General features: G+C 44.2%; 1 protein-coding gene across 2 annotated transcripts in view; it reads right to left on the bottom strand.

The window, feature by feature from the left end:
• The window catches only part of sema7a (semaphorin 7A (JohnMiltonHagen blood group)), a 69,873-nt gene that overhangs the window by 28,815 nt on the left and 17,102 nt on the right, over positions 1 to 23,956 (bottom strand). For both annotated transcript variants that reach the window (XM_071405136.1, XM_071405137.1), the window contains exons 4-7: positions 21,807 to 21,902; positions 20,780 to 20,882; positions 17,013 to 17,123; positions 14,399 to 14,541 (exon numbers count right to left, since the gene is read on the bottom strand). In XM_071405136.1, coding sequence (XP_071261237.1) covers positions 14,399 to 14,541; positions 17,013 to 17,123; positions 20,780 to 20,882; positions 21,807 to 21,902 — 453 coding nt within the window. The remainder of the gene's footprint in view (positions 1 to 14,398; positions 14,542 to 17,012; positions 17,124 to 20,779; positions 20,883 to 21,806; positions 21,903 to 23,956) is intronic.

Below are 23,956 nucleotides of genomic sequence, written 5' to 3'. Positions count from 1 at the left end.
ATAAGTTCCTCCATTTCTTTTAGTTTTTCCTCTAACTTATTATGTGCCTCTATGGTACCGTTTTTATTGCTATCTATCTGTACTGTTAGTCCTTCAATTTCCTTTGTTAATATGGACTCTTTTGATCTAAATTCCTTTTGTTTTATAGATGAGTACTGAATTGCATGGCCTCTAAAGGCACATTTAAAAGTGTCCCGTACAATACGGGGATCTGCTGTACCTATGTTATGTCTGAAAAAGTCAGTTATAAATTCTTCTGTCCTTGTTCTAAACAATTTATCATCTAGTAGGCTTTGATTACATTTCCAATATCCTCGCCAACGTGGAAATTCTGTAGGAGTAATATATATGACAATTATGTGATGATCCGACCGCATTCTGTCCCCTATCAACACTAACTTTTGGTGCCAGAGAGAATGACATAAGAAAGTAGTCAAGACGACTAGCTTGATTAAACCTCCGCCATGTATATCTCACTAGGTCAGGATATTAAACCTCCGCCATGTATATCTCACTAGGTCAGGATATTAAACCTCCTCCATGTCTATCTCACTAGGTCAGGATATTAAACCTCCTCCATGTCTATCTCACTAAGTCAGGATATTAAACCTCCGCCATGTATATCTCACTAGGTCAGGATATTAAACCTCCGCCATGTATATCTCACTAGGTCAGGATATTAAACCTCCTCCATGTCTATCTCACTAAGTCAGGATATTAAACCTCCGCCATGTATATCTCACTAGGTCAGGATATTAAACCTCCTCCATGCATATGTCACTAAGTCAGGATATTAAACCTCCCCACTGTATATCTCACTAAGTCAGGATATTAAACCTCCCCACTGTATATCTCACTAGGTCAGGATATTAAACCTCCCCACTGTATATCTCACTAGGTCAGGATATTTAAGTCTACATATATCCACTAATTCTAATATATCTGGGACATTAATGATTTCCTTAAGTGCCTGAGGGTGATAGTTTGTAGTGTGATTTCCTTTACGGTCCATAGAGGTATTTAAGACCGTATTAAAATCTCCCACCATAATAATAGAGTCTAGTGTTGCTTGTATAGTTGATGAATTCTTATATTTTCAAAGAAGCTTGGATCATCATTATTCGGACCATATAGGTTAATGAGCCATATCTGTTTATTGTCCAATAGCATATTTAAAATAATCCATCTACCGTGTTGATCTGTTTAGACAATTTGCACATTTGGATCAAAATGACTGTTAATTAAAACCATCACCCCTTTTGAATTTCTTTGCCCATGGCAAAACTTGTTCAAAAATTGTTGAATGTGTTTCCTGTAAACAATAGATATTATATTCCTTCTCTTTTAGCCAGGTAAATACTGTTTGTCTTTTACTATTATCTGCTAAGACATTACAGTTGTAACTGGCTATAATTATTTCACCACTTACCATAATGAGACACAAGTTTCAATTATTTTTATCAAAATATATGTTTGTAAACGTACTATTAAAAAGTAACATAATGATTGAGTGTCTATATAGCTGTACCATGATATTGCATTTCTACTAAGTAAACCTCCAATTGGTCCCCACTATTCCACCCTCTAAAAGCCCTCATCCCGAGTTGGGTTGTCATCCCAATGCCCGGCAGACCCCCCCCCCCAGAACAGACTGGGATCCATCCTTCGAAAAGAGCACACTGTGCCATTTACAGAACAGAAGTAGATCAACCACGAAATGCATTTCCATCGCCCTCACCATGATTTGTATTATATATATAGCCATCAAAAAAAAAAAAAAGAAACACTTGTCAGGTCTCAGGTTCTCATATCAATGGTAACATAACCTGTGAGTATCAATGGCCCTGGTAACATTTTCCATCTCCTCTCCTTCCCCGTATCAGAGACACGGGCCAAACGCGTTAAATAATAGATAGTCCTACTGTTTACTAGTCGCATGCTATCTAAAGGTAGAAACAAAAAGACACACTACAGATGGAGAAAATATCAAACTGAAAACAATATTAGGCGTTGTACTCCGACTAACTCAGGGAGTTCATCCTCCAACACACAGGTTAAACCTCCTTCCTGCTGACACTTGGTTTTATCTACTAACTCAGGGAGTTCATCCTCCAACACACAGGTTAAACCTCCTTCCTGCTGACACTTGGTTTTATCTACTAACTCAGGGAGTTCATCCTCCAACACACAGGTTAAACCTCCTTCCTGCTGACACTTGGTTTTATCTACTAACTCAGGGAGTTCATCCTCCAACACACAGGTTAAACCTCCTTCCTGCTGACACTTGGTTTTATCTACTAACTCAGGGAGTTCATCCTCCAACACACAGGTTAAACCTCCTTCCTGCTGACACTTGGTTTTATCTACTAACTCAGGGAGTTCATCCTCCAACACACAGGTTAAACCTCCTTCCTGCTGACACTTGGTTTTATCTACTAACTCAGGGAGTTCATCCTCCAACACACAGGTTAAACCTCCTTCCTGCTGACACTTGGTTTTATCTACTAACTCAGGGAGTTCATCCTCCAACACACAGGTTAAACCTCCTTCCTGCTGACACTTGGTTTTATCTAATACAAGATCACAGGTAACTTCATGCACCGTGAGAAAACCACTGTTTGCCTTCTGACATCAATGTAATACAGCCAGTAGCAATATTTAGGTCCCACTTTAAATGGCATGCAGGTTATAAAGGCTTCATAAAGCCTTCGTAAACGTGTTACAAATCATCTATAACTGTATGGCATGCTCTATAAAGGGTTCATAAATGTTGCATAACTGTGTGATATAACCACCAATGTCAAATGTGACAAACGACTATGTCAAAAATGACATAAACCTGTGCTTTATAAAGGGTGGCATAAGCACTGCTTAATAAAGGCTTCATAAATCAAATTAAATTGAGTCTTCACAAAACATTCATAACCCTGTCATGCGTCTTGGTAGAGCATTTCAACATCAGGATAGTGGGTTCAATTCCCGGGACCACCCGGCAACACAGGCCACCTGTAAAAATGTATTCACACATCGCTTTAACATTTTCTACGCCCGTGGCTGGACGGCATACGCGCTTGTTGGATGCATCTCTGCCTTGGCGTTAACCGACTGGCCTGTGTTGCCCGGAGCTCCCCCATCTGGCCCATGCCAGATCTTTTCAGTCTCCTGAGGGGAATAGGCTTTGTCGTGCCCGCTTCACGACTGTCTTGGTGTGTTTGGACCATTCTAGTTTGTTGTTGATGTGGACACCAAGGAACGTGAAGCTCTCAATCTGCTCCACTACAGCCCCGTCGATGAGAATGGGGGTGTGCTCGGTCCTCCTTTTCCTGTAGTCCACAATAATCTCCTTAGTCTTGGTTACGTTGAGGGACAGGTTGTTATTCTGGCGCCACCCGGCCAGGTCTCTGACTTCCTCCCTATATGCTGTCTCGTCGTTGTCGGTGATCAGGCCAACCACTGTTGTGTCGTCTGCAAACTTAATGATGGTGTTGGAGTCGTGCCTGGCCATGCAGTCGTGGGTGAACAGGGAGTACAGGAGGGGACTGAGTACGGACCCCTGGGGAGCTCCAGTGTTGAGGATCAGCGTGGCAGATGTGTTGCTACCTACCCTTACCACCTGGGGGCGGTCAGGAAGTCCAGGATCCAGTTGCAGAGGGAGTGGTTTGGCCCAGGATCCTTAGCTTAGTAATGAGCTTTGAGGGTACTATGGTGTTGAATGCTGAGCTGTATTCAATGAATAGCATTCTCACATAGGTGTTCCTTTTGTCCAGGTGGGAAAGGGCAGTGTGGAGTGCAATAGAGACCGTTTACACATTCTCCAAAATATGGATATTTTTTCAGTTCTCAAATTCTGTGATGTAGTAGAAGTTCCTTTGTTCTACTGTGAAATTCTCTCCATACTGCATGGCCAGGGGGAGAGAGTCCCCCGCCAGGAATTTACGACCTGAGATAACAGAACCTGAGTGTAGGAGAGCGTGAGAGAGGAGGAAGCCACGATCTACACCCAGAAAGGGCCACGTCATGACAACAGTATAGCCTCATAACATGGTTAAAACAATACGTTTTATATCATGGATGGTCAGTCCTTGCATCCATAGCTCTATTAATCTGAGAGTGGTTACATTTCTCCAGCCCCATCCCTCAGCTTTTTACCAAAACAGAGCCGGGGTGCCGGGTTTGTTATCGTTTCATCTGTGGATTTGTCCTTTAAACAGATGCATATTATCAAAGTGTCACCAACAAAAAGGTAAACAAAAGGTAAAAGGTAAACAATAGACTAGCAAATGCAACACGTGGCATTTATTTTTCCATGTAAATAGTACTTTTCAGTAGTGCTCAAAGCCATTCCATGAGCGTAGCAATTATTTTTCTACTCGAATCAATGAGTGTCACGTTCTGACCTTAGTTCTTTTGTTATTTCTTTGTTTTAGTGTGGTCAGGGCGTGAGTTGGGTGGGTTATCTATGTTTGTCTTTCAGGTGTTTGTCGTTGTCTCTGATTGGGAAGCATATTTAGGGTGCCTGTTTTCTGTTGCGTTTTGTGGGTGGTTGTTTTCTGTGTCTGTGTGTTCCACACGGAACTGTTTCGCTTTTCGTTCGTTCACTTTATTGTTTTGTATTTCAGTGTTCAGTTTGTTCTATTAAATATTCATCATGAACACTTACTGCACTTTGGTCCTCCTCTCTTTCTCCAGGCGAAGATCGTTACAATGATCCCAAATCAGTCCTCCGTGACAACACAATCATAAACAACAGAGTAGGGCTGGCTAATAAGACCTTAGTTTTGTGGTCATGCTCAGGTAAAACAATTTGTCTGATCTATACTTCCATATTTCCAAGACCTATTCTTGAAGATCATTTAATCGTATTATTACATGTAGTAGAAGGTGATGGGTTAGAAGAAGCCTACATAACCAACCCATAAAGTAACATTGAACATCCATATATGTCCAGCTATGTAAACTTTAACATGGATTTATCCTGCAATAGATGTGGTTCAACTGGTAACATACATGTATGTCTTCTTCTAATGCCTCTTAAGGGGAAAGTAATCTAAAAGTAACTGAATGTAATCAGATTACGTTACTGAGTTTGGGTAATCCAAAAGTTAAGTTACTGATTACAATTTTGGGCAGGTAACTAGTAACTAACGGATTACATTTAGAAAGTAACCTAACCAACCCTGACTGTTAGTGCTAATACATTTGTGTTTACATCATTAACCATTTATAAATGTCTTATGAATGACCGAAGGGGTCTCACTCCAAACTAAGTATTACAGGACACGACATAAAGTGTCAATTAAACAGGTTATTAACGTTCTGATGATTTATGAAGGTTCTCTGATGATCCACAGGTTACTGTAGGGTATGAGAGGTATTTAAATGGGTTGATGGACCTGCAAAGCGTACGTGCGTGTGTGTGTGTCAGAACCAAGATGATTTGGAGCAGTCCAACCTGAGACTACCGCTCCAGGTGGTCCTGTTCCCATGGAGACCAGCACAACATGTCACCTTTTATAAAGCACATGTTTATATCATATTCGACATAGTGAGTTGACACATTTGACATTAGTGATTATGTCACACAGTTATGCCACATTTATGAAGCCTTTATAAAGCATGACATACGGTTATAGATGCTTTGTAACACATTTATGCAGTGCTTATGAAGGCTTTATGAAGCCTTTATAAGCTGAACGTAATTTAAAGCGGGACTAATATTTGGTTGTGGATGCCAATCACTGATTGCTGTTTGCTCATCTCATACAGCAGCAACCTTGTTGACTAAAGACAGAAAAACATGGTTTTCCTAATCTCACGAGTCAGATTGTTTCTAAAATAATTGAATAACTTTATTAGCCTATTTGTAACAGAGAACAGTATTTGTGTCTGGAACAGCATTGTTTTCTTCCAACTATCTCCAGTTGACCTTCTAAAGCAACATATCTCTTAGCACGGGGTAGAGACTAGACTCTTGGCAGGGTAGAGGAGTTGTGAATCTATCTGATGAGGAGACAGCTGCCAACACTTTGTCTCGTCACAGTCCACAAGTCCAGAACAGACTATGGGAGGCGCAGAGTACTACATAGAGCCATGACTACATGGAACTCTATTCCACATCAGGTAACTGATGCAGCAGGAGAATCAGATTTAAAATGCAGGTAAACATACACCTTATGGAACGGCGGGGACTGTGAAGAGACACACACACACACACACACACACACAGACACAGACACACAGACACAGACACAGACACAGACACACACACACACAGACACACACACACACACAGACACACACACAGACACACACACAGACACACACACAGACACAGACACACACACAGACACACACACACAGACACAGACACAGACACAGACACAGACACAGACACAGACACAGACACACAGACACAGACACAGACACAGACACAGACACAGACACAGACACAGACACACACACACACACACACACACACACACACACACACACACACACACACACACACACACAGACAGACACACACACACACACACACACAGACACACAGACACAGACACAGACACAGACACAGACACAGACACAGACACAGACACAGACACAGACACAGACACACAGACACAGACACACACACACACACACACACACACACACACACACACACACACACACACACACACACACACACACACACACACACACACACACACACACACACACACACAAACACAGACACATAACATACGCACTATACATATACGCACACATGGATTTTGAACTGTCAATATGTGGTAGTAGAGTAAGGGACTGAGGAACAAAAACTTAATGTGTTGTATTGTAATATATTCAGACTGTCTCTATCCCACCATCTAACATACTGTCTCTCTATCCCACCATCTAACAGACTGTCTCTCTATCCCACCATCTAACAGACTGTCTCTCTATCCCACCATCTAACAGACTGTCTCTCTATCCCACCATCTAACAGACTGTCTCTCTATCCCACCATCTAACAGACTGTCTCTCTATCCCACCATCTAACAGACTGTCTCTCTATCCCACCATCTAACAGACTGTCTCTCTATCCCACCATCTAACAGACTGTCTCTCTATCCCACCATCTAACAGACTGTCTCTCTATCCCACCATCTAACAGACAGTCTCTCTATCCCACCATCTAACAGACTGTCTCTCTATCCCACCATCTAACAGACTGTCTCTCTATCCCACCATCTAACAGACTGTCTCTCTATCCCACCATCTAACAGACAGTCTCTCTATCCCACCATCTAACAGACTGTCTCTCTATCCCACCATCTAACAGACTGTCTCTATCCCACCATCTAACAGACTGTCTCTCTATCCCACCATCTAACAGACTGTCTCTCTATCCCACCATCTAACAGACAGTCTCTCTATCCCACCATCTAACAGACTGTCTCTCTATCCCACCATCTAACAGACTGTCTCTATCCCACCATCTAACAGACTGTCTCTCTATCCCACCATCTAACAGACTGTCTCTCTATCCCACCATCTAACAGACTGTCTCTATCCCACCATCTAACAGACTGTCTCTCTATCCCACCATCTAACAGACTGTCTCTATCCCACCATCTAACAGACTGTCTCTCTATCCCACCATCTAACAGACTGTCTCTCTATCCCACCATCTAACAGACAGTCTCTCTATCCCACCATCTAACAGACTGTCTCTCTATCCCACCATCTAACAGACTGTCTCTCTATCCCACCATCTAACAGACTGTCTCTCTATCCCACCATCTAACAGACAGTCTCTCTATCCCACCATCTAACAGACTGTCTCTCTATCCCACCATCTAACAGACTGTCTCTCTATCCCACCATCTAACAGACTGTCTCTCTATCCCACCATCTAACAGACTGTCTCTCTATCCCACCATCTAACAGACAGTCTCTCTATCCCACCATCTAACAGACTGTCTCTCTATCCCACCATCTAACAGACTGTCTCTCTATCCCACCATCTAACAGACTGTCTCTCTATCCCACCATCTAACAGACAGTCTCTCTATCCCACCATCTAACAGACAGTCTCTCTATCCCACCATCTAACAGACTGTCTCTCTATCCCACCATCTAACAGACTGTCTCTATCCCACCATCTAACAGACTGTCTCTCTATCCCACCATCTAACAGACTGTCTCTCTATCCCACCATCTAACAGACTGTCTCTATCCCACCATCTAACAGACTGTCTCTCTATCCCACCATCTAACAGACTGTCTCTCTATCCCACCATCTAACAGACTGTCTCTCTATCCCACCATCTAACAGACTGTCTCTCTATCCCACCATCTAACAGACTGTCTCTCTATCCCACCATCTAACAGACTGTCTCTCTATCCCACCATCTAACAGACTGTCTCTCTATCCCACCATCTAACATACTGTCTCTCTATCCCACCATCTAACAGACAGTCTCTCTATCCCACCATCTAACAGACTGTCTCTCTATCCCACCATCTAACAGACTGTCTCTCTATCCCACCATCTAACAGACTGTCTCTCTATCCCACCATCTAACAGACTGTCTCTCTATCCCACCATCTAACAGACTGTCTCTCTATCCCACCATCTAACAGACTGTCTCTATCCCACCATCTAACAGACTGTCTCTCTATCCCACCATCTAACAGACTGTCTCTCTATCCCACCATCTAACAGACTGTCTCTATCCCACCATCTAACAGACTGTCTCTCTATCCCACCATCTAACAGACTGTCTCTCTATCCCACCATCTAACAGACTGTCTCTCTATCCCACCATCTAACAGACTGTCTCTCTATCCCACCATCTAACAGACTGTCTCTCTATCCCACCATCTAACAGACTGTCTCTCTATCCCACCATCTAACAGACTGTCTCTCTATCCCACCATCTAACAGACTGTCTCTCTATCCCACCATCTAACAGACAGTCTCTCTATCCCACCATCTAACAGACTGTCTCTCTATCCCACCATCTAACAGACTGTCTCTCTATCCCACCATCTAACAGACTGTCTCTCTATCCCACCATCTAACAGACAGTCTCTCTATCCCACCATCTAACAGACTGTCTCTCTATCCCACCATCTAACAGACTGTCTCTCTATCCCACCATCTAACAGACTGTCTCTCTATCCCACCATCTAACAGACTGTCTCTCTATCCCACCATCTAACAGACTGTCTCTATCCCACCATCTAACAGACTGTCTCTCTATCCCACCATCTAACAGACTGTCTCTCTATCCCACCATCTAACAGACTGTCTCTCTATCCCACCATCTAACAGACTGTCTCTCTATCCCACCATCTAACAGACGGTCTCTCTATCCCACCATCTAACAGACTGTCTCTCTATCCCACCATCTAACAGACTGTCTCTCTATCCCACCATCTAACAGACTGCCTCTCTATCCCACCATCTAACAGACTGTCTCTCTATCCCACCATCTAACAGACTGTCTCTCTATCCCACCATCTAACAGACTGTCTCTCTATCCCACCATCTAACAGACTGTCTCTCTATCCCACCATCTAACAGACTGTCTCTCTATCCCACCATCTAACAGACTGTCTCTCTATCCCACCATCTAACAGACTGTCTCTCTATCCCACCATCTAACAGACTGTCTCTCTATCCCACCATCTAACAGACTGTCTCTCTATCCCACCATCTAACAGACTGTCTCTCTATCCCACCATCTAACAGACAGTCTCTCTATCCCACCATCTAACAGACTGTCTCTCTATCCCACCATCTAACAGACTGTCTCTATCCCACCATCTAACAGACTGTCTCTCTATCCCACCATCTAACAGACTGTCTCTCTATCCCACCATCTAACAGACTGTCTCTATCCCACCATCTAACAGACTGTCTCTCTATCCCACCATCTAACAGACTGGCTCTCTATCCCACCATCTAACAGACTGTCTCTCTATCCCACCATCTAACAGACTGTCTCTCTATCCCACCATCTAACAGACTGTCTCTCTATCCCACCATCTAACAGACTGTCTCTCTATCCCACCATCTAACAGACTGTCTCTCTATCCCACCATCTAACAGACTGTCTCTCTATCCCACCATCTAACAGACAGTCTCTCTATCCCACCATCTAACAGACTGTCTCTCTATCCCACCATCTAACAGACTGTCTCTCTATCCCACCATCTAACAGACTGTCTCTCTATCCCACCATCTAACAGACAGTCTCTCTATCCCACCATCTAACAGACTGTCTCTCTATCCCACCATCTAACAGACTGTCTCTATCCCACCATCTAACAGACTGTCTCTCTATCCCACCATCTAACAGACTGTCTCTCTATCCCACCATCTAACAGACTGTCTCTATCCCACCATCTAACAGACTGTCTCTCTATCCCACCATCTAACAGACTGTCTCTCTATCCCACCATCTAACAGACTGTCTCTCTATCCCACCATCTAACAGACTGTCTCTCTATCCCACCATCTAACAGACTGTCTCTCTATCCCACCATCTAACAGACTGTCTCTCTATCCCACCATCTAACAGACTGTCTCTCTATCCCACCATCTAACAGACAGTCTCTCTATCCCACCATCTAACAGACTGTCTCTCTATCCCACCATCTAACAGACTGTCTCTCTATCCCACCATCTAACAGACTGTCTCTCTATCCCACCATCTAACAGACTGTCTCTCTATCCCACCATCTAACAGACTGTCTCTATCCCACCATCTAACAGACTGTCTCTCTATCCCACCATCTAACAGACTGTCTCTCTATCCCACCATCTAACAGACTGTCTCTCTATCCCACCATCTAACAGACTGTCTCTCTATCCCACCATCTAACAGACTGTCTCTCTATCCCACCATCTAACAGACTGTCTCTCTATCCCACCATCTAACAGACTGTCTCTCTATATCCCACCATCTAACAGACTGTCTCTCTATCCCACCATCTAACAGACTGTCTCTCTATCCCACCATCTAACAGACTGTCTCTCTATATCCCACCATCTAACAGACTGTCTCTCTATCCCACCATCTAACAGACTGTCTCTCTATCCCACCATCTAACAGACTGTCTCTCTATCCCACCATCTAACAGACTGTCTCTCTATCCCACCATCTAACAGACTGTCTCTCTATCCCACCATCTAACAGACTGTCTCTCTATCCCACCATCTAACAGACTGTCTCTCTATCCCACCATCTAACAGACTGTCTCTCTATCCCACCATCTAACAGACTGTCTCTCTATCCCACCATCTAACAGACTGTCTCTCTATCCCACCATCTAACAGACTGTCTCTCTATCCCACCATCTAACAGACTGTCTCTCTATCCCACCATCTAACAGACTGTCTCACTATCCCACCATCTAACAGACTGTCTCACTATCCCACCATCTAACAGACTGTCTCTCTATCCCACCATCTAACAGACTGTCTCTCTATCCCACCATCTAACAGACTGTCTCTCTATCCCACCATCTAACAGACTGTCTCTATCCCACCATCTAACAGACTGTCTCTCTATCCCACCATCTAACAGACTGTCTCTCTATCCCACCATCTAACAGACTGTCTCTCTATCCCACCATCTAACAGACTGTCTCTCTATCCCACCATCTAACAGACTGTCTCTATCCCACCATCTAACAGACTGTCTCTCTATCCCACCATCTAACAGACTGTCTCTCTATCCCACCATCTAACAGACTGTCTCTCTATCCCACCATCTAACAGACTGTCTCTCTATCCCACCATCTAACAGACTGTCTCTCTATCCCACCATCTAACAGACTGTCTCTATCCCACCATCTAACAGACTGTCTCTATCCCACCATCTAACAGACTGTCTCTATCCCACCATCTAACAGACTGTCTCTATCCCACCATCTAACAGACTGTCTCTATCCCACCATCTAACAGACTGTCTCTATCCCACCATCTAACAGACTGTCTCTCTATCCCACCATCTAACAGACTGTCTCTATCCCACCATCTAACAGACTGTCTCTCTATCCCACCATCTAACAGACTGTCTCTCTATCCCACCATCTAACAGACTGTCTCTATCCCACCATCTAACAGACTGTCTCTATCCCACCATCTAACAGACTGTCTCTCTATCCCACCATCTAACAGACTGTCTCTCTATCCCACCATCTAACAGACTGTCTCTCTATCCCACCATCTAACAGACTGTCTCTATCCCACCATCTAACAGACTGTCTCTCTATCCCACCATCTAACAGACTGTCTCTCTATCCCACCATCTAACAGACTGTCTCTCTATCCCACCATCTAACAGACTGTCTCTCTATCCCACCATCTAACAGACTGTCTCTATCCCACCATCTAACAGACTGTCTCTCTATCCCACCATCTAACAGACTGTCTCTCTATCCCACCATCTAACAGACTGTCTCTCTATCCCACCATCTAACAGACTGTCTCTATCCCACCATCTAACAGACTGTCTCTCTATCCCACCATCTAACAGACTGTCTCTATCCCACCATCTAACAGACTGTCTCTCTATCCCACCATCTAACAGACTGTCTCTCTATCCCACCATCTAACAGACTGTCTCTCTATCCCACCATCTAACAGACTGTCTCTATCCCACCATCTAACAGACTGTCTCTCTATCCCACCATCTAACAGACTGTCTCTATCCCACCATCTAACAGACTGTCTCTCTATCCCACCATCTAACAGACTGTCTCTCTATCCCACCATCTAACAGACTGTCTCTCTATCCCACCATCTAACAGACTGTCTCTCTATCCCACCATCTAACAGACTGTCTCTCTATCCCACCATCTAACAGACTGTCTCTCTATCCCACCATCTAACAGACTGTCTCTCTATCCCACCATCTAACAGACTGTCTCTCTATCCCACCATCTAACAGACTGTCTCTCTATCCCACCATCTAACAGACTGTCTCTCTATCCCACCATCTAACAGACTGTCTCTCTATCCCACCATCTAACAGACTGTCTCTCTATCCCACCATCTAACAGACTGTCTCTATCCCACAATCTAACAGACTGTCTCTCTATCCCACCATCTAACAGACTGTCTCTATCCCACCATCTAACAGACTGTCTCTATCCCACCATCTAACAGACTGTCTCTCTATCCCACCATCTAACAGACTGTCTCTATCCCACCATCTAACAGACTGTCTCTCTATCCCACCATCTAACAGACTGTCTCTCTATCCCACCATCTAACAGACTGTCTCTATCCCACCATCTAACAGACTGTCTCTATCCCACCATCTAACAGACTGTCTCTATCCCACCATCTAACAGACTGTCTCTCTATCCCACCATCTAACAGACTGTCTCTCTATCCCACCATCTAACAGACTGTCTCTCTATCCCACCATCTAACAGACTGTCTCTCTATCCCACCATCTAACAGACTGTCTCTCTATCCCACCATCTAACAGACTGTCTCTCTATCCCACCATCTAACAGACTGTCTCTATCCCACCATCTAACAGACTGTCTCTATCCCACCATCTAACAGACTGTCTCTCTATCCCACCATCTAACAGACTGTCTCTCTATCCCACCATCTAACAGACTGTCTCACTATCCCACCATCTAACAGACTGTCTCTCTATCCCACCATCTAACAGACTGTCTCTCTATCCCACCATCTAACAGACTGTCTCTCTATCCCACCATCTAACAGACTGTCTCTCTATCCCACCATCTAACAGACTGTCTCTCTATCCCACCATCTAACAGACTGTCTCTATCCCACCATCTAACAGACTGTCTCTCTATCCCACCATCTAACAGACTGTCTCTATCCCACCATCTAACAGACTGTCTCTCTATCCCACCATCTAACAGACTGTCTCTATCCCACCATCTAACAGACTGTCTCTCTATCCCACCATCTAACAGACTGTCTCTCTATCCCACCATCTAACAGACTGTCTCTCTATCCCACCATCTAACAGACTGTCTCTATCCCACCATCTAACAGACTGTCTCTCTATCCCACCATCTAACAGACTGTCTCTCTATCCCACCATCTAACAGACTGTCTCTCTATCCCACCATCTAACAGACTGTCTCTCTATCCCACCATCTAACAGACTGTCTCTCTATCCCACCATCTAACAGACTGTCTCTCTATCCCACCATCTAACAGACTGTCTCTATCCCACCATCTAACAGACTGTCTCTCTATCCCACCATCTAACAGACTGTCTCTATCCCACCATCTAACAGACTGTCTCTCTATCCCACCATCTAACAGACTGTCTCTATCCCACCATCTAACAGACTGTCTCTATCCCACCATCTAACAGACTGTCTCTCTATCCCACCATCTTACCTTACAGACTTGTGCTACTCTAGAGATCCAGTGATCCGCTTCAGGGCTGCTGTCAGAGTTCTTCTCCCTGAAGAAGACATATATCTTCTCATTGTCCGGCTCCTCCTTACGTCTCACGTAGCAGGTGGAGATGAACGTGGGCTCTGGGAGGACAGGGCGTATCAATCAATTAACCCATTCCTCTATAAAACACACCAGTTATCATTTGTAGTGTTCCACTATCTATCGATTACACAATCATTTCTGCCAATAAAAGTAGCGAGAAACAAACACGTCGCATCTCAACACAGAACACATGGGTGTATCAACAGAACACATGGGTGTATCAGTGTATCAACAGAACACATGGCTGTATCAGTGTATCAACAGAACACATGGCTGTGTCAGTGTATCAACAGAACACATGGGTGTATCAACAGAACACATGGCTGTATCAACAGAACACATGGCTGTATCGACAGAACACATGGCTGTATCGACAGAACACATGGCTGTATCGACAGAACACATGGCTGTATCGACAGAACACATGGCTGTATCGACAGAACACATGGCTGTATCGACAGAACAAATGGCTGTATCGACAGAACACATGGCTGTATCAACAGAACACATGGCTGTATCAACAGAACACATGGCTGTATCAACAGAACACATGGCTGTATCAACAGAACACATGGCTGTATCAACAGAACACATGGCTGTATCAGTGTATCAACAGAACACATGGCTGTATCAGTGTATCAACAGAACACATGGCTGTATCAGTGTATCAACAGAACACATGGCTGTGTCAGTGTATCAACAGAACACATGGGTGTATCAACAGAACACATGGCTGTATCAACAGAAAACATGGCTGTATCAACAGAACACATGGCTGTATCAACAGAACACATGGCTGTATCGACAGAACACATGGCTGTATCAACAGAAAACATGGCTGTATCAACAGAACACATGGCTGTATCGACAGAACACATGGCTGTATCGACAGAACACATGGCTGTATCGACAGAACACATGGCTGTATCGACAGAACACATGGCTGTATCGACAGAACACATGGCTGTATCAACAGAACACATGGCTGTATCAACAGAACACATGGCTGTATCAGTGTATCAACAGAACACATGGCTGTATCAGTGTATCAACAGAACACATGGCTGTATCAGTGTATCAACAGAACACATGGCTGTGTCAGTGTATCAACAGAACACATGGGTGTATCAACAGAACACATGGCTGTATCAACAGAACACATGGCTGTATCGACAGAACACATGGCTGTATCGACAGAACACATGGCTGTATCGACAGAACACATGGCTGTATCGACAGAACACATGGCTGTATCGACAGAACACATGGCTGTATCGACAGAACACATGGCTGTATCGACAGAACACATGGCTGTATCGACAGAACAAATGGCTGTATTGACAGAACACATGGCTGTATCAACAGAACACATGGCTGTATCAACAGAACACATGGCTGTATCAACAGAACACATGGCTGTATCAACAGAACACATGGCTGTATCAACAGAACACATGGCTGTATCAGTGTATCAACAGAACACATGGCTGTATCAGTGTATCAACAGAACACATGGCTGTATCAACAGAACACATGGGTGTATCAACAGAACACATGGGTGTATCAACAGAACACATGGCTGTATCAACAGAACACATGGCTGTATCAGTGTATCAACAGAACACATGGCTGTATCAACAGAACACATGGCTGTATCAACAGAACACATGGGTGTATCAACAGAACACATGGCTGTATCAACAGAACACATGGCTGTATCAACAGAACACATGGCTGTATCAACAGAACACATGGCTGTATCAGTGTATCAACAGAACACATGGCTGTATCAACAGAACACATGGCTGTATCAACAGAACACATGGGTGTATCAACAGAACACATGGCTGTATCAACAGAACACATGGCTGTATCAACAGAACACATGGCTGTATCAACACAAAGTACTAACACAGAGGAACCCTGAGAGAGTTCCATCCAAACTACATTGACCCCTCTGCCATGATTAACAGCCACAGAGCCACGTCTGCCACATTAAATCCTGACGTAGCTAGTAGCCTTGGCTTGGCAACTATGCTGATAAGCCCGAAGAGGAGACGGACAGATAAGGATTTCACTAACGCAGCTGTACTGAGATCGCTGATGCCAGACTGAGAATGAGGCAGCGTCCCAAAAGGCATTCTTTCTCCTACACGGTGCACTACTTTTGACCAGCGACCATTAGGCTCGAGTCTAAAAAAGTGAACCATATTGAGAATAAGTTGCCATTTGCATCGGCTATGAAAAGCCTGTTTCACCCTGCCGGTCATCTACGAACATTTGAACAACTTGCATGATATTATCACATTGTATAGTAATACATCACATTAATACATTATCCCATTAATACATGATATATTAATACATTATCATATCAATACATTATATAGTATCACATCAATACATTATCACATTAACACATTATCACATTAACGCATCAATACATTATATATTAATACATTATCACATTAATCCATGATATATTAATACATTATCTCTCTTTACATACCAGTCACCCACTTGTCATACATCCATACATTGGTTCTGTTGCCAGCTTTCCTTCTGAACTGTAGTGAGCTCCCATCGCTGTATAAAGGAGCCGCAGCATATAGGTCCCCCTCTAAAAGAACACAACAGACTCACCTTACAACAAGGAAGCAAAGATGTTCAATAATTCATTGCATTTTAGTAAAAATATTGTATAATCTCATGTCACACACAGACACACAGAGACACACAGAGACACACAGAGACACAGAGACACACAGAGACACACACAGAGACACACAGAGACACACAGAGACACACACAGACACACAGAGACACACAGAGACACACAGAGACACACACAGACACACACACACAGACACACACAGACACACACAGAGACACAGAGACACACACAGAGACACACAGAGACACACACACACAGACACACACATACACACAGAGACACACAGACACACACACACAGACACACACAGACACAGAGACACAGAGACACACACAGAGACACACAGAGACACACACACACAGACACACACATACACACAGAGACACACAGAGACACACACAGAGACACACGCAGAGACACACACAGAGACACACACAGACACACAGAGACACACAGAGACACACAGAGACACACAGAGACACACAGAGACACACAGAGACACACACAGAGACACACAGAGACACACAGAGACACACAGAGACACACAGAGACACACAGAGACACACACAGACACACAGAGACACACAGAGACACACAGAGACACACAGAGACACACAGAGATACACAGAGACACACACAGAGACACACAGACACACACAGAGACACACAGAGACACACAGAGACACACAGACACACAGAGAAACACAGAAACACACACAGACATTCAATAATTAATTGCGTTTTAGTGAAAACGTACGTATTCTACGCCAAGGGATCTGATTGGGTAGTTATACACTACATAACCAACAGTATGTGGACACCTGCTCGTCAAACATCTCATTCCAATTCAAAACTCTTCTGGGAAGGCTTTCCACTAGATGTTGGAACATTGCTGCTATAACAACCTCCACTCTTCTGGGAAGGCTTTCCACTAGATGTAGGAACATTGCTGCTATAACAGCCTCCACTCTTCTGGGAAGGCTTTCCACTAGATGTTGGAACATTGCTGCTATAACAACCTCCACTCTTCTGGGAAGGCTTTCCACTAGATGTTGGAACATTGCTGCTATAACAACCTCCACTCTTCTGGGAAGGCTTTCCACTAGATGTTGGAACATTGCTGCTATAACAGCCTCCACTCTTCTGGGAAGGCTTTCCACTAGATGTTGGAACATTGCTGCTATAACAGCCTCCACTCTTCTGGGAAGGCTTTCCACTAGATGTTGGAACATTGCTGCTATAACAGCCTCCACTCTTCTGGGAAGGCTTTCCACTAGATGTTGGAACATTGCTGCTATAACAGCCTCCACTCTTCTGGGAAGGCTTTCCACTAGATGTTGGAACATTGCTGCTATAACAACCTCCACTCTTCTGGGAAGGCTTTCCACTAGATGTTGGAACATTGCTGCTATAACAACCTCCACTCTTCTGGGAAGGCTTTCCACTAGATGTTGGAACATTGCTGCTATAACAACCTCCACTCTTCTGGGAAGGCTTTCCACTAGATGTTGGAACATTGCTGCTATAACAACCTCCACTCTTCTGGGAAGGCTTTCCACTAGATGTTGGAACATTGCTGCTATAACAACCTCCACTCTTCTGGGAAGGCTTTCCACTAGATGTTGGAACATTGCTGCTATAACAACCTCCACTCTTCTGGGAAGGCTTTCCACTAGATGTTGGAACATTGCTGCTATAACAGCCTCCACTCTTCTGGGAAGGCTTTCCACTAGATGTTGGAACATTGCTGCTATAACAGCCTCCACTCTTCTGGGAAGGCTTTCCACTAGATGTTGGAACATTGCTGCTCTAACAGCCTCCACTCTTCTGGGAAGGCTTTCCACTAGATGTTGGAACATTGCTGCTATAACAACCTCCACTCTTCTGGGAAAGCTTTCCACTAGATGTTGGAACATTGCTGCTATAACAGCCTCCACTCTTCTGGGAAGGCTTTCCACTAGATGTTGGAACATTGCTGCTATAACAGCCTCCACTCTTCTGGGAAGGCTTTCCACTAGATGTTGGAACATTGCTGCTATAACAGCCTCCACTCTTCTGGGAAGGCTTTCCACTAGATGTTGGAACATTGCTGCTATAACAGCCTCCACTCTTCTGGGAAGGCTTTCCACTAGATGTTGGAACATTGCTGCTATAACAGCCTCCACTCTTCTGGGAAGGCTTTCCACTAGATGTTGGAACATTGCTGCTATAACAGCCTCCACTCTTCTGGGAAGGCTTTCCACTAGATGTTGGAACATTGCTGCTATAACAGCCTCCACTCTTCTGGGAAGGCTTTCCACTAGATGTTGGAACATTGCTGTGGGGACTTGCTTCCATTTAGCCACAAGAGCATTTAGTGAGGTCGGGCACTGATTTTGGGCGTTTAGGCCTGGCTCTCAGTCGGCGTTCCAATTCATCACAAAGGTGTTCTATGGGGTTGAGATCAGGGCTCTGAGCAGGCCAGTCAAGTTCCTCCACACCGATCTCGACAAACCATTTCTGTATGAACCTTGCTTTGTTCACGGGGGCATTGTCATGCTGAAACAGGAAAGGGCCTTCACCAAACTGTTGCCACAATGTGGGAAGTACAGAATCATCTAGAATGTCATTGTATGCTGTAGATTTCCCTTCACCGGAACTAAGGGGCCCGAACCATGAAAAACAGCCCCAGACCATTATTCCTCCACCAAACTTTACAGTTGGCACTACGCATCGGGGCAGGTAGCGTTCTCCTGGCATCTGCCAAACCCAGATTCATCCGTCGGACTGCCAGATGGTGAAGCGTGATTCATTACTCCAGAGAACGCGTTTCCACTGCTCCAGAGTCCACTGGCGGCGAGCTTTACACCACTCCAGCCGACGCTTGGCATTGTGCATGGTGATCTTAGGCTTGTGTGCGGCTGCTCGGTCATGGAAACCCATTTCATGAAGCTCCCAACGAACAGTTCTTGTGCTGACGTTGCTTCCAGAGGCAGTTTGTAACTCTGTAGTGAGTGTTGCAACCGAGGACAGACGATTTTTACGCGCTACGCGCTTCAGCACTCGTGAGTCCTGTTCTGTGAGCTTGTGTGGTCTACCACTTCACGGTCCCGTTCTGTGAGCCTGTGTGGTCTACCACTTCACGGTCCCGTTCTGTGAGCCTGTGTGGTCTACCACTTCACGGTCCCGTTCTGTGAGCCTGTGTGGTCTACCACTTCACGGTCCCGTTCTGTGAGCCTGTGTGGTCTACCACTTCGCAGCTGAGCCGTTGTTACTCCTAGATGTTTTCACTTCACAATAACAGCACTTACAGTTGACAGGGGAAGCTCTAGCAGGGCAGAAATGTGACGAAATGACTTGTTGGAAAAGTGGCATCCTATGACGGTGCCACGTTGAAAGTCGTGGCCATTCTACTGCCAATGTAAACCTATAGAAATTGCATGGCTGTGTGCTTGATTTTATAAACCTGTCATCAACGGGTGTGGCTGAAATAGCTAAATCCACTAATTTGAAGGGGTGTCCACATACTTTTGTATATATAGTGTATTATCTGCACTGAACCACTGAATGTTAAGATTATATTCTAGTGAAGACAACAGTCCACAGCTATCTGTTCCACATACCTACAGTGAGGGAGAGTGCATTCTGGGAGTAAACGAAAGGAGAGAGTCCAGTGCCTTTGTAACTCTCGACTATCTGAAGTGTGTGATTGGGCATCTGAGAATACTGTGGCATAAACACAGGAAAACACTCATCAAGACAGGAACCAAAGATCACAATCCCACGAAAACATCTGTGATAGAAGATATCAAATCAAACTTTATTTGTCACATGCGCCGAATACAACAAGTGTAGACTTTACCGTGAAATGATGAATACAACATGTGTAGACTTTACCGTGAAATGATGAATACAACATGTGTAGACTTTACCGTGAAATGATGAATACAACATGTGTAGACTTTACCGTGAAATGATGAATACAACATGTGTAGACTTTACCGTGAAATGATGAATACAACATGTGTAGACTTTACCGTGAAATGATGAATACAACATGTGTAGACTTTACCGTGAAATGATGAATACAACATGTGTAGACTTTACCGTGAAATGATGAATACAACATGTGTAGACTTTACCGTGAAATGATGAATACAACATGTGTAGACTTTATCGTGAAATGATGAATACAACATGTGTAGACTTTACCGTGAAATGATGAATACAACATGTGTAGACTTTACCGTGAAATGATGAATACAACATGTGTAGACTTTACCGTGAAATGATGAATACAACATGTGTAGACTTTACCGTGAAATGCTGAATACAACATGTGTAGACTTTACCGTGAAATGATGAATACAACATGTGAAATGCTTACTTACAAGCCCTTAACCAACAGTGCAGTTCAAGAAGAGTTAAGAAAATATTTACCAATTATCATAAATGACATAGCAATCAATTATCGCCACGCTGGGTGGACGACCTATGAACTATCGTGAGAAAGCCCTGCTGGGTGGACGGCTTTGCCACTATACTGTATATGTCTCCCCGCAGGAGACAGGGTTCAATCCCGGTCTCCAACCTTCCTACGACTCAGTTTCTACAACTGTCTAATAAAGCATCAAATAAACCGGTCCTCACCAGCTTCCAGCACTGGGGCTTGTTCCCATTGGTCCCACAGACAAACAGACTGTCCTGAAACTTCTGGATAACAGTGATGACATTCTTACACGGACCCTGGGAAAGGGTTAGAATCAGAACGTTAGAATCAGAACGTTACAATCAGAACGTTACAATCAGAACGTTACAATCAGAACGTTACAATCAGAACGTTACAATCAGAACGTTAGAATCAGAACGTTACAATCAGAACGTTACAATCAGAACGTTACAATCAGAACGTTACAATCAGAACGTTACAATCAGAACGTTACAATCAGAACGTTACAATCAGAACGTTAGAATCAGAACGTTACAATCAGAACGTTACAATCAGAACGTTACAATCAGAACGTTACAATCAGAACGTTACAATCAGAACGTTAGAATCAGAACGTTACAATCAGAACGTTACAATCAGAACGTTACAATCAGAACGTTAGAATCAGAACGTTAGAATCAGAACGTTAGAATCAGAACGTTAGAATCAGAATGTTACAATCAGAACGTTAGAATCAGAATGTTAGAATCAGAACGTTACAATCAGAACGTTAGAATCAGAACGTTACAATCAGAACGTTACAATCAGAACGTTACAATCAGAACGTTACAATCAGAACGTTACAATCAGAACGTTAGAATCAGAGCTAATTGTTTATAAAAGCGTGTGTTGTGTATCGTGTCAAACATTAAACAAAAAAAGTTTGTAATGACAGTATATCGCTACAAAAAAAATTCAACAACTAAAGCAACTGTTGAAGGTCAACATCATTTACAACACCAGTGAGAAAGACACAAGGAGCACCAGAAGAAAAGTCGACTCGCTTACTGCATGAGCTCAACCTGATTAACAACTAAATAGCAGAGTGGATGTGGGACCTAGTAGCAGCAGAGTGGATGTGGGACCTAGTAGCAGCAGAGTGGATGTGGGACCTAGTAGCAGCAGAGTGGATGTGGGACCTAGTAGCAGCAGAGTGGATGTGGGACCTAGTAGCAGCAGAGCGGATGTGGGACCTAGTAGCAGCAGAGTGGACCTAGTAGCAGCAGAGTGGATGTGGGACCTAGTAGCAGCAGAGTGGATGTGGGACCTAGTAGCAGCAGAGTGGATGTGGGACCTAGTAGCAGCAGAGTGGATGTGGGACCTAGTAGCAGCAGAGTGGATGTGGGACCTAGTAGCAGCAGAGCGGATGCAGGCGAGGGGCCGGAGCAGGGCGTGATCAAGCTGGAACTGCTTTCTGTCCAGGAGAAAGTGGATGTCCTTCAGCAGAAACAAAAGCTAAGGAGCGACAAAAGGTTCAGCAGGGGCTTTCTACGATCGCCAGAGTCACACACGGAACGACTCGTTGATCTGAACTTCAGAACCGTTGATCTGAACATCCCGACCGGTATTCATTTCTGCATCATTGGGTGGAGTGATGCCACAGCCTTCGCCTAGTCCTGATGTTGGTAGCAGGGGAGTTGCGGAGGACGGATAGCGAGGAGGACTGAGAATCACCTGTCCAGCCAGAAAATGCTGACCAGTTTACTCTCGTTCACTGGAACGGTAATGGTTGGACTGTGAGCTAAGACTATTTATGTTATTTTGACTGACTCCTGACATTATATTCCTGAATGAGACACATTTAACAGGTCAGCATTCAATTGAAATGGACGGGTACACTTGGTTGAGACATAATAGGAAAATGCATGTAGGAGCAACTGAAAAATCTGGTGGACTTTTGACTAGAAAACTAGATACCACAGTCCTGTAAATGTAAAATCCCAAAAAGGGTTCTTCGCCTGTCCTCATAGGAGAATCCTTTGAAGAACCCTTTTTGGTTCCAGGTAGAACCCTTTTTTGTTCCAGGTAGAACCTTTAGGGGTTCCATGTAGAACCATCTTTGCAAAGGGTTCTAAATGACACCCAAAAGGGTTCTACCTGGAACCAGAAGGGTTCTACCTGGAACCAAAAGGGTTCTACCTGGAACCAATAAGGGTTCTTCAAAGGATTCTCCTATGAGGACAGGCGAAGAACCCTTTCAGGTTCTAGGTAGCACCATTGTTTCTAAGAGTGTAGATGGCGTAATGGGACAGTGATTTGAGCATCAGAATATTGTTGTGTTATTTTCTCATGAAGTCTCTACATGGGGACA

This window comes from Salvelinus alpinus, chromosome 6 (assembly GCF_045679555.1).
Source record: "Salvelinus alpinus chromosome 6, SLU_Salpinus.1, whole genome shotgun sequence".
In the NCBI taxonomy this organism is placed as follows: Eukaryota; Metazoa; Chordata; class Actinopteri; order Salmoniformes; family Salmonidae; genus Salvelinus; species Salvelinus alpinus.
Note: the sequence above shows the minus strand (reverse complement) of the source record. Positions and strands in the feature narration are given on the sequence as shown.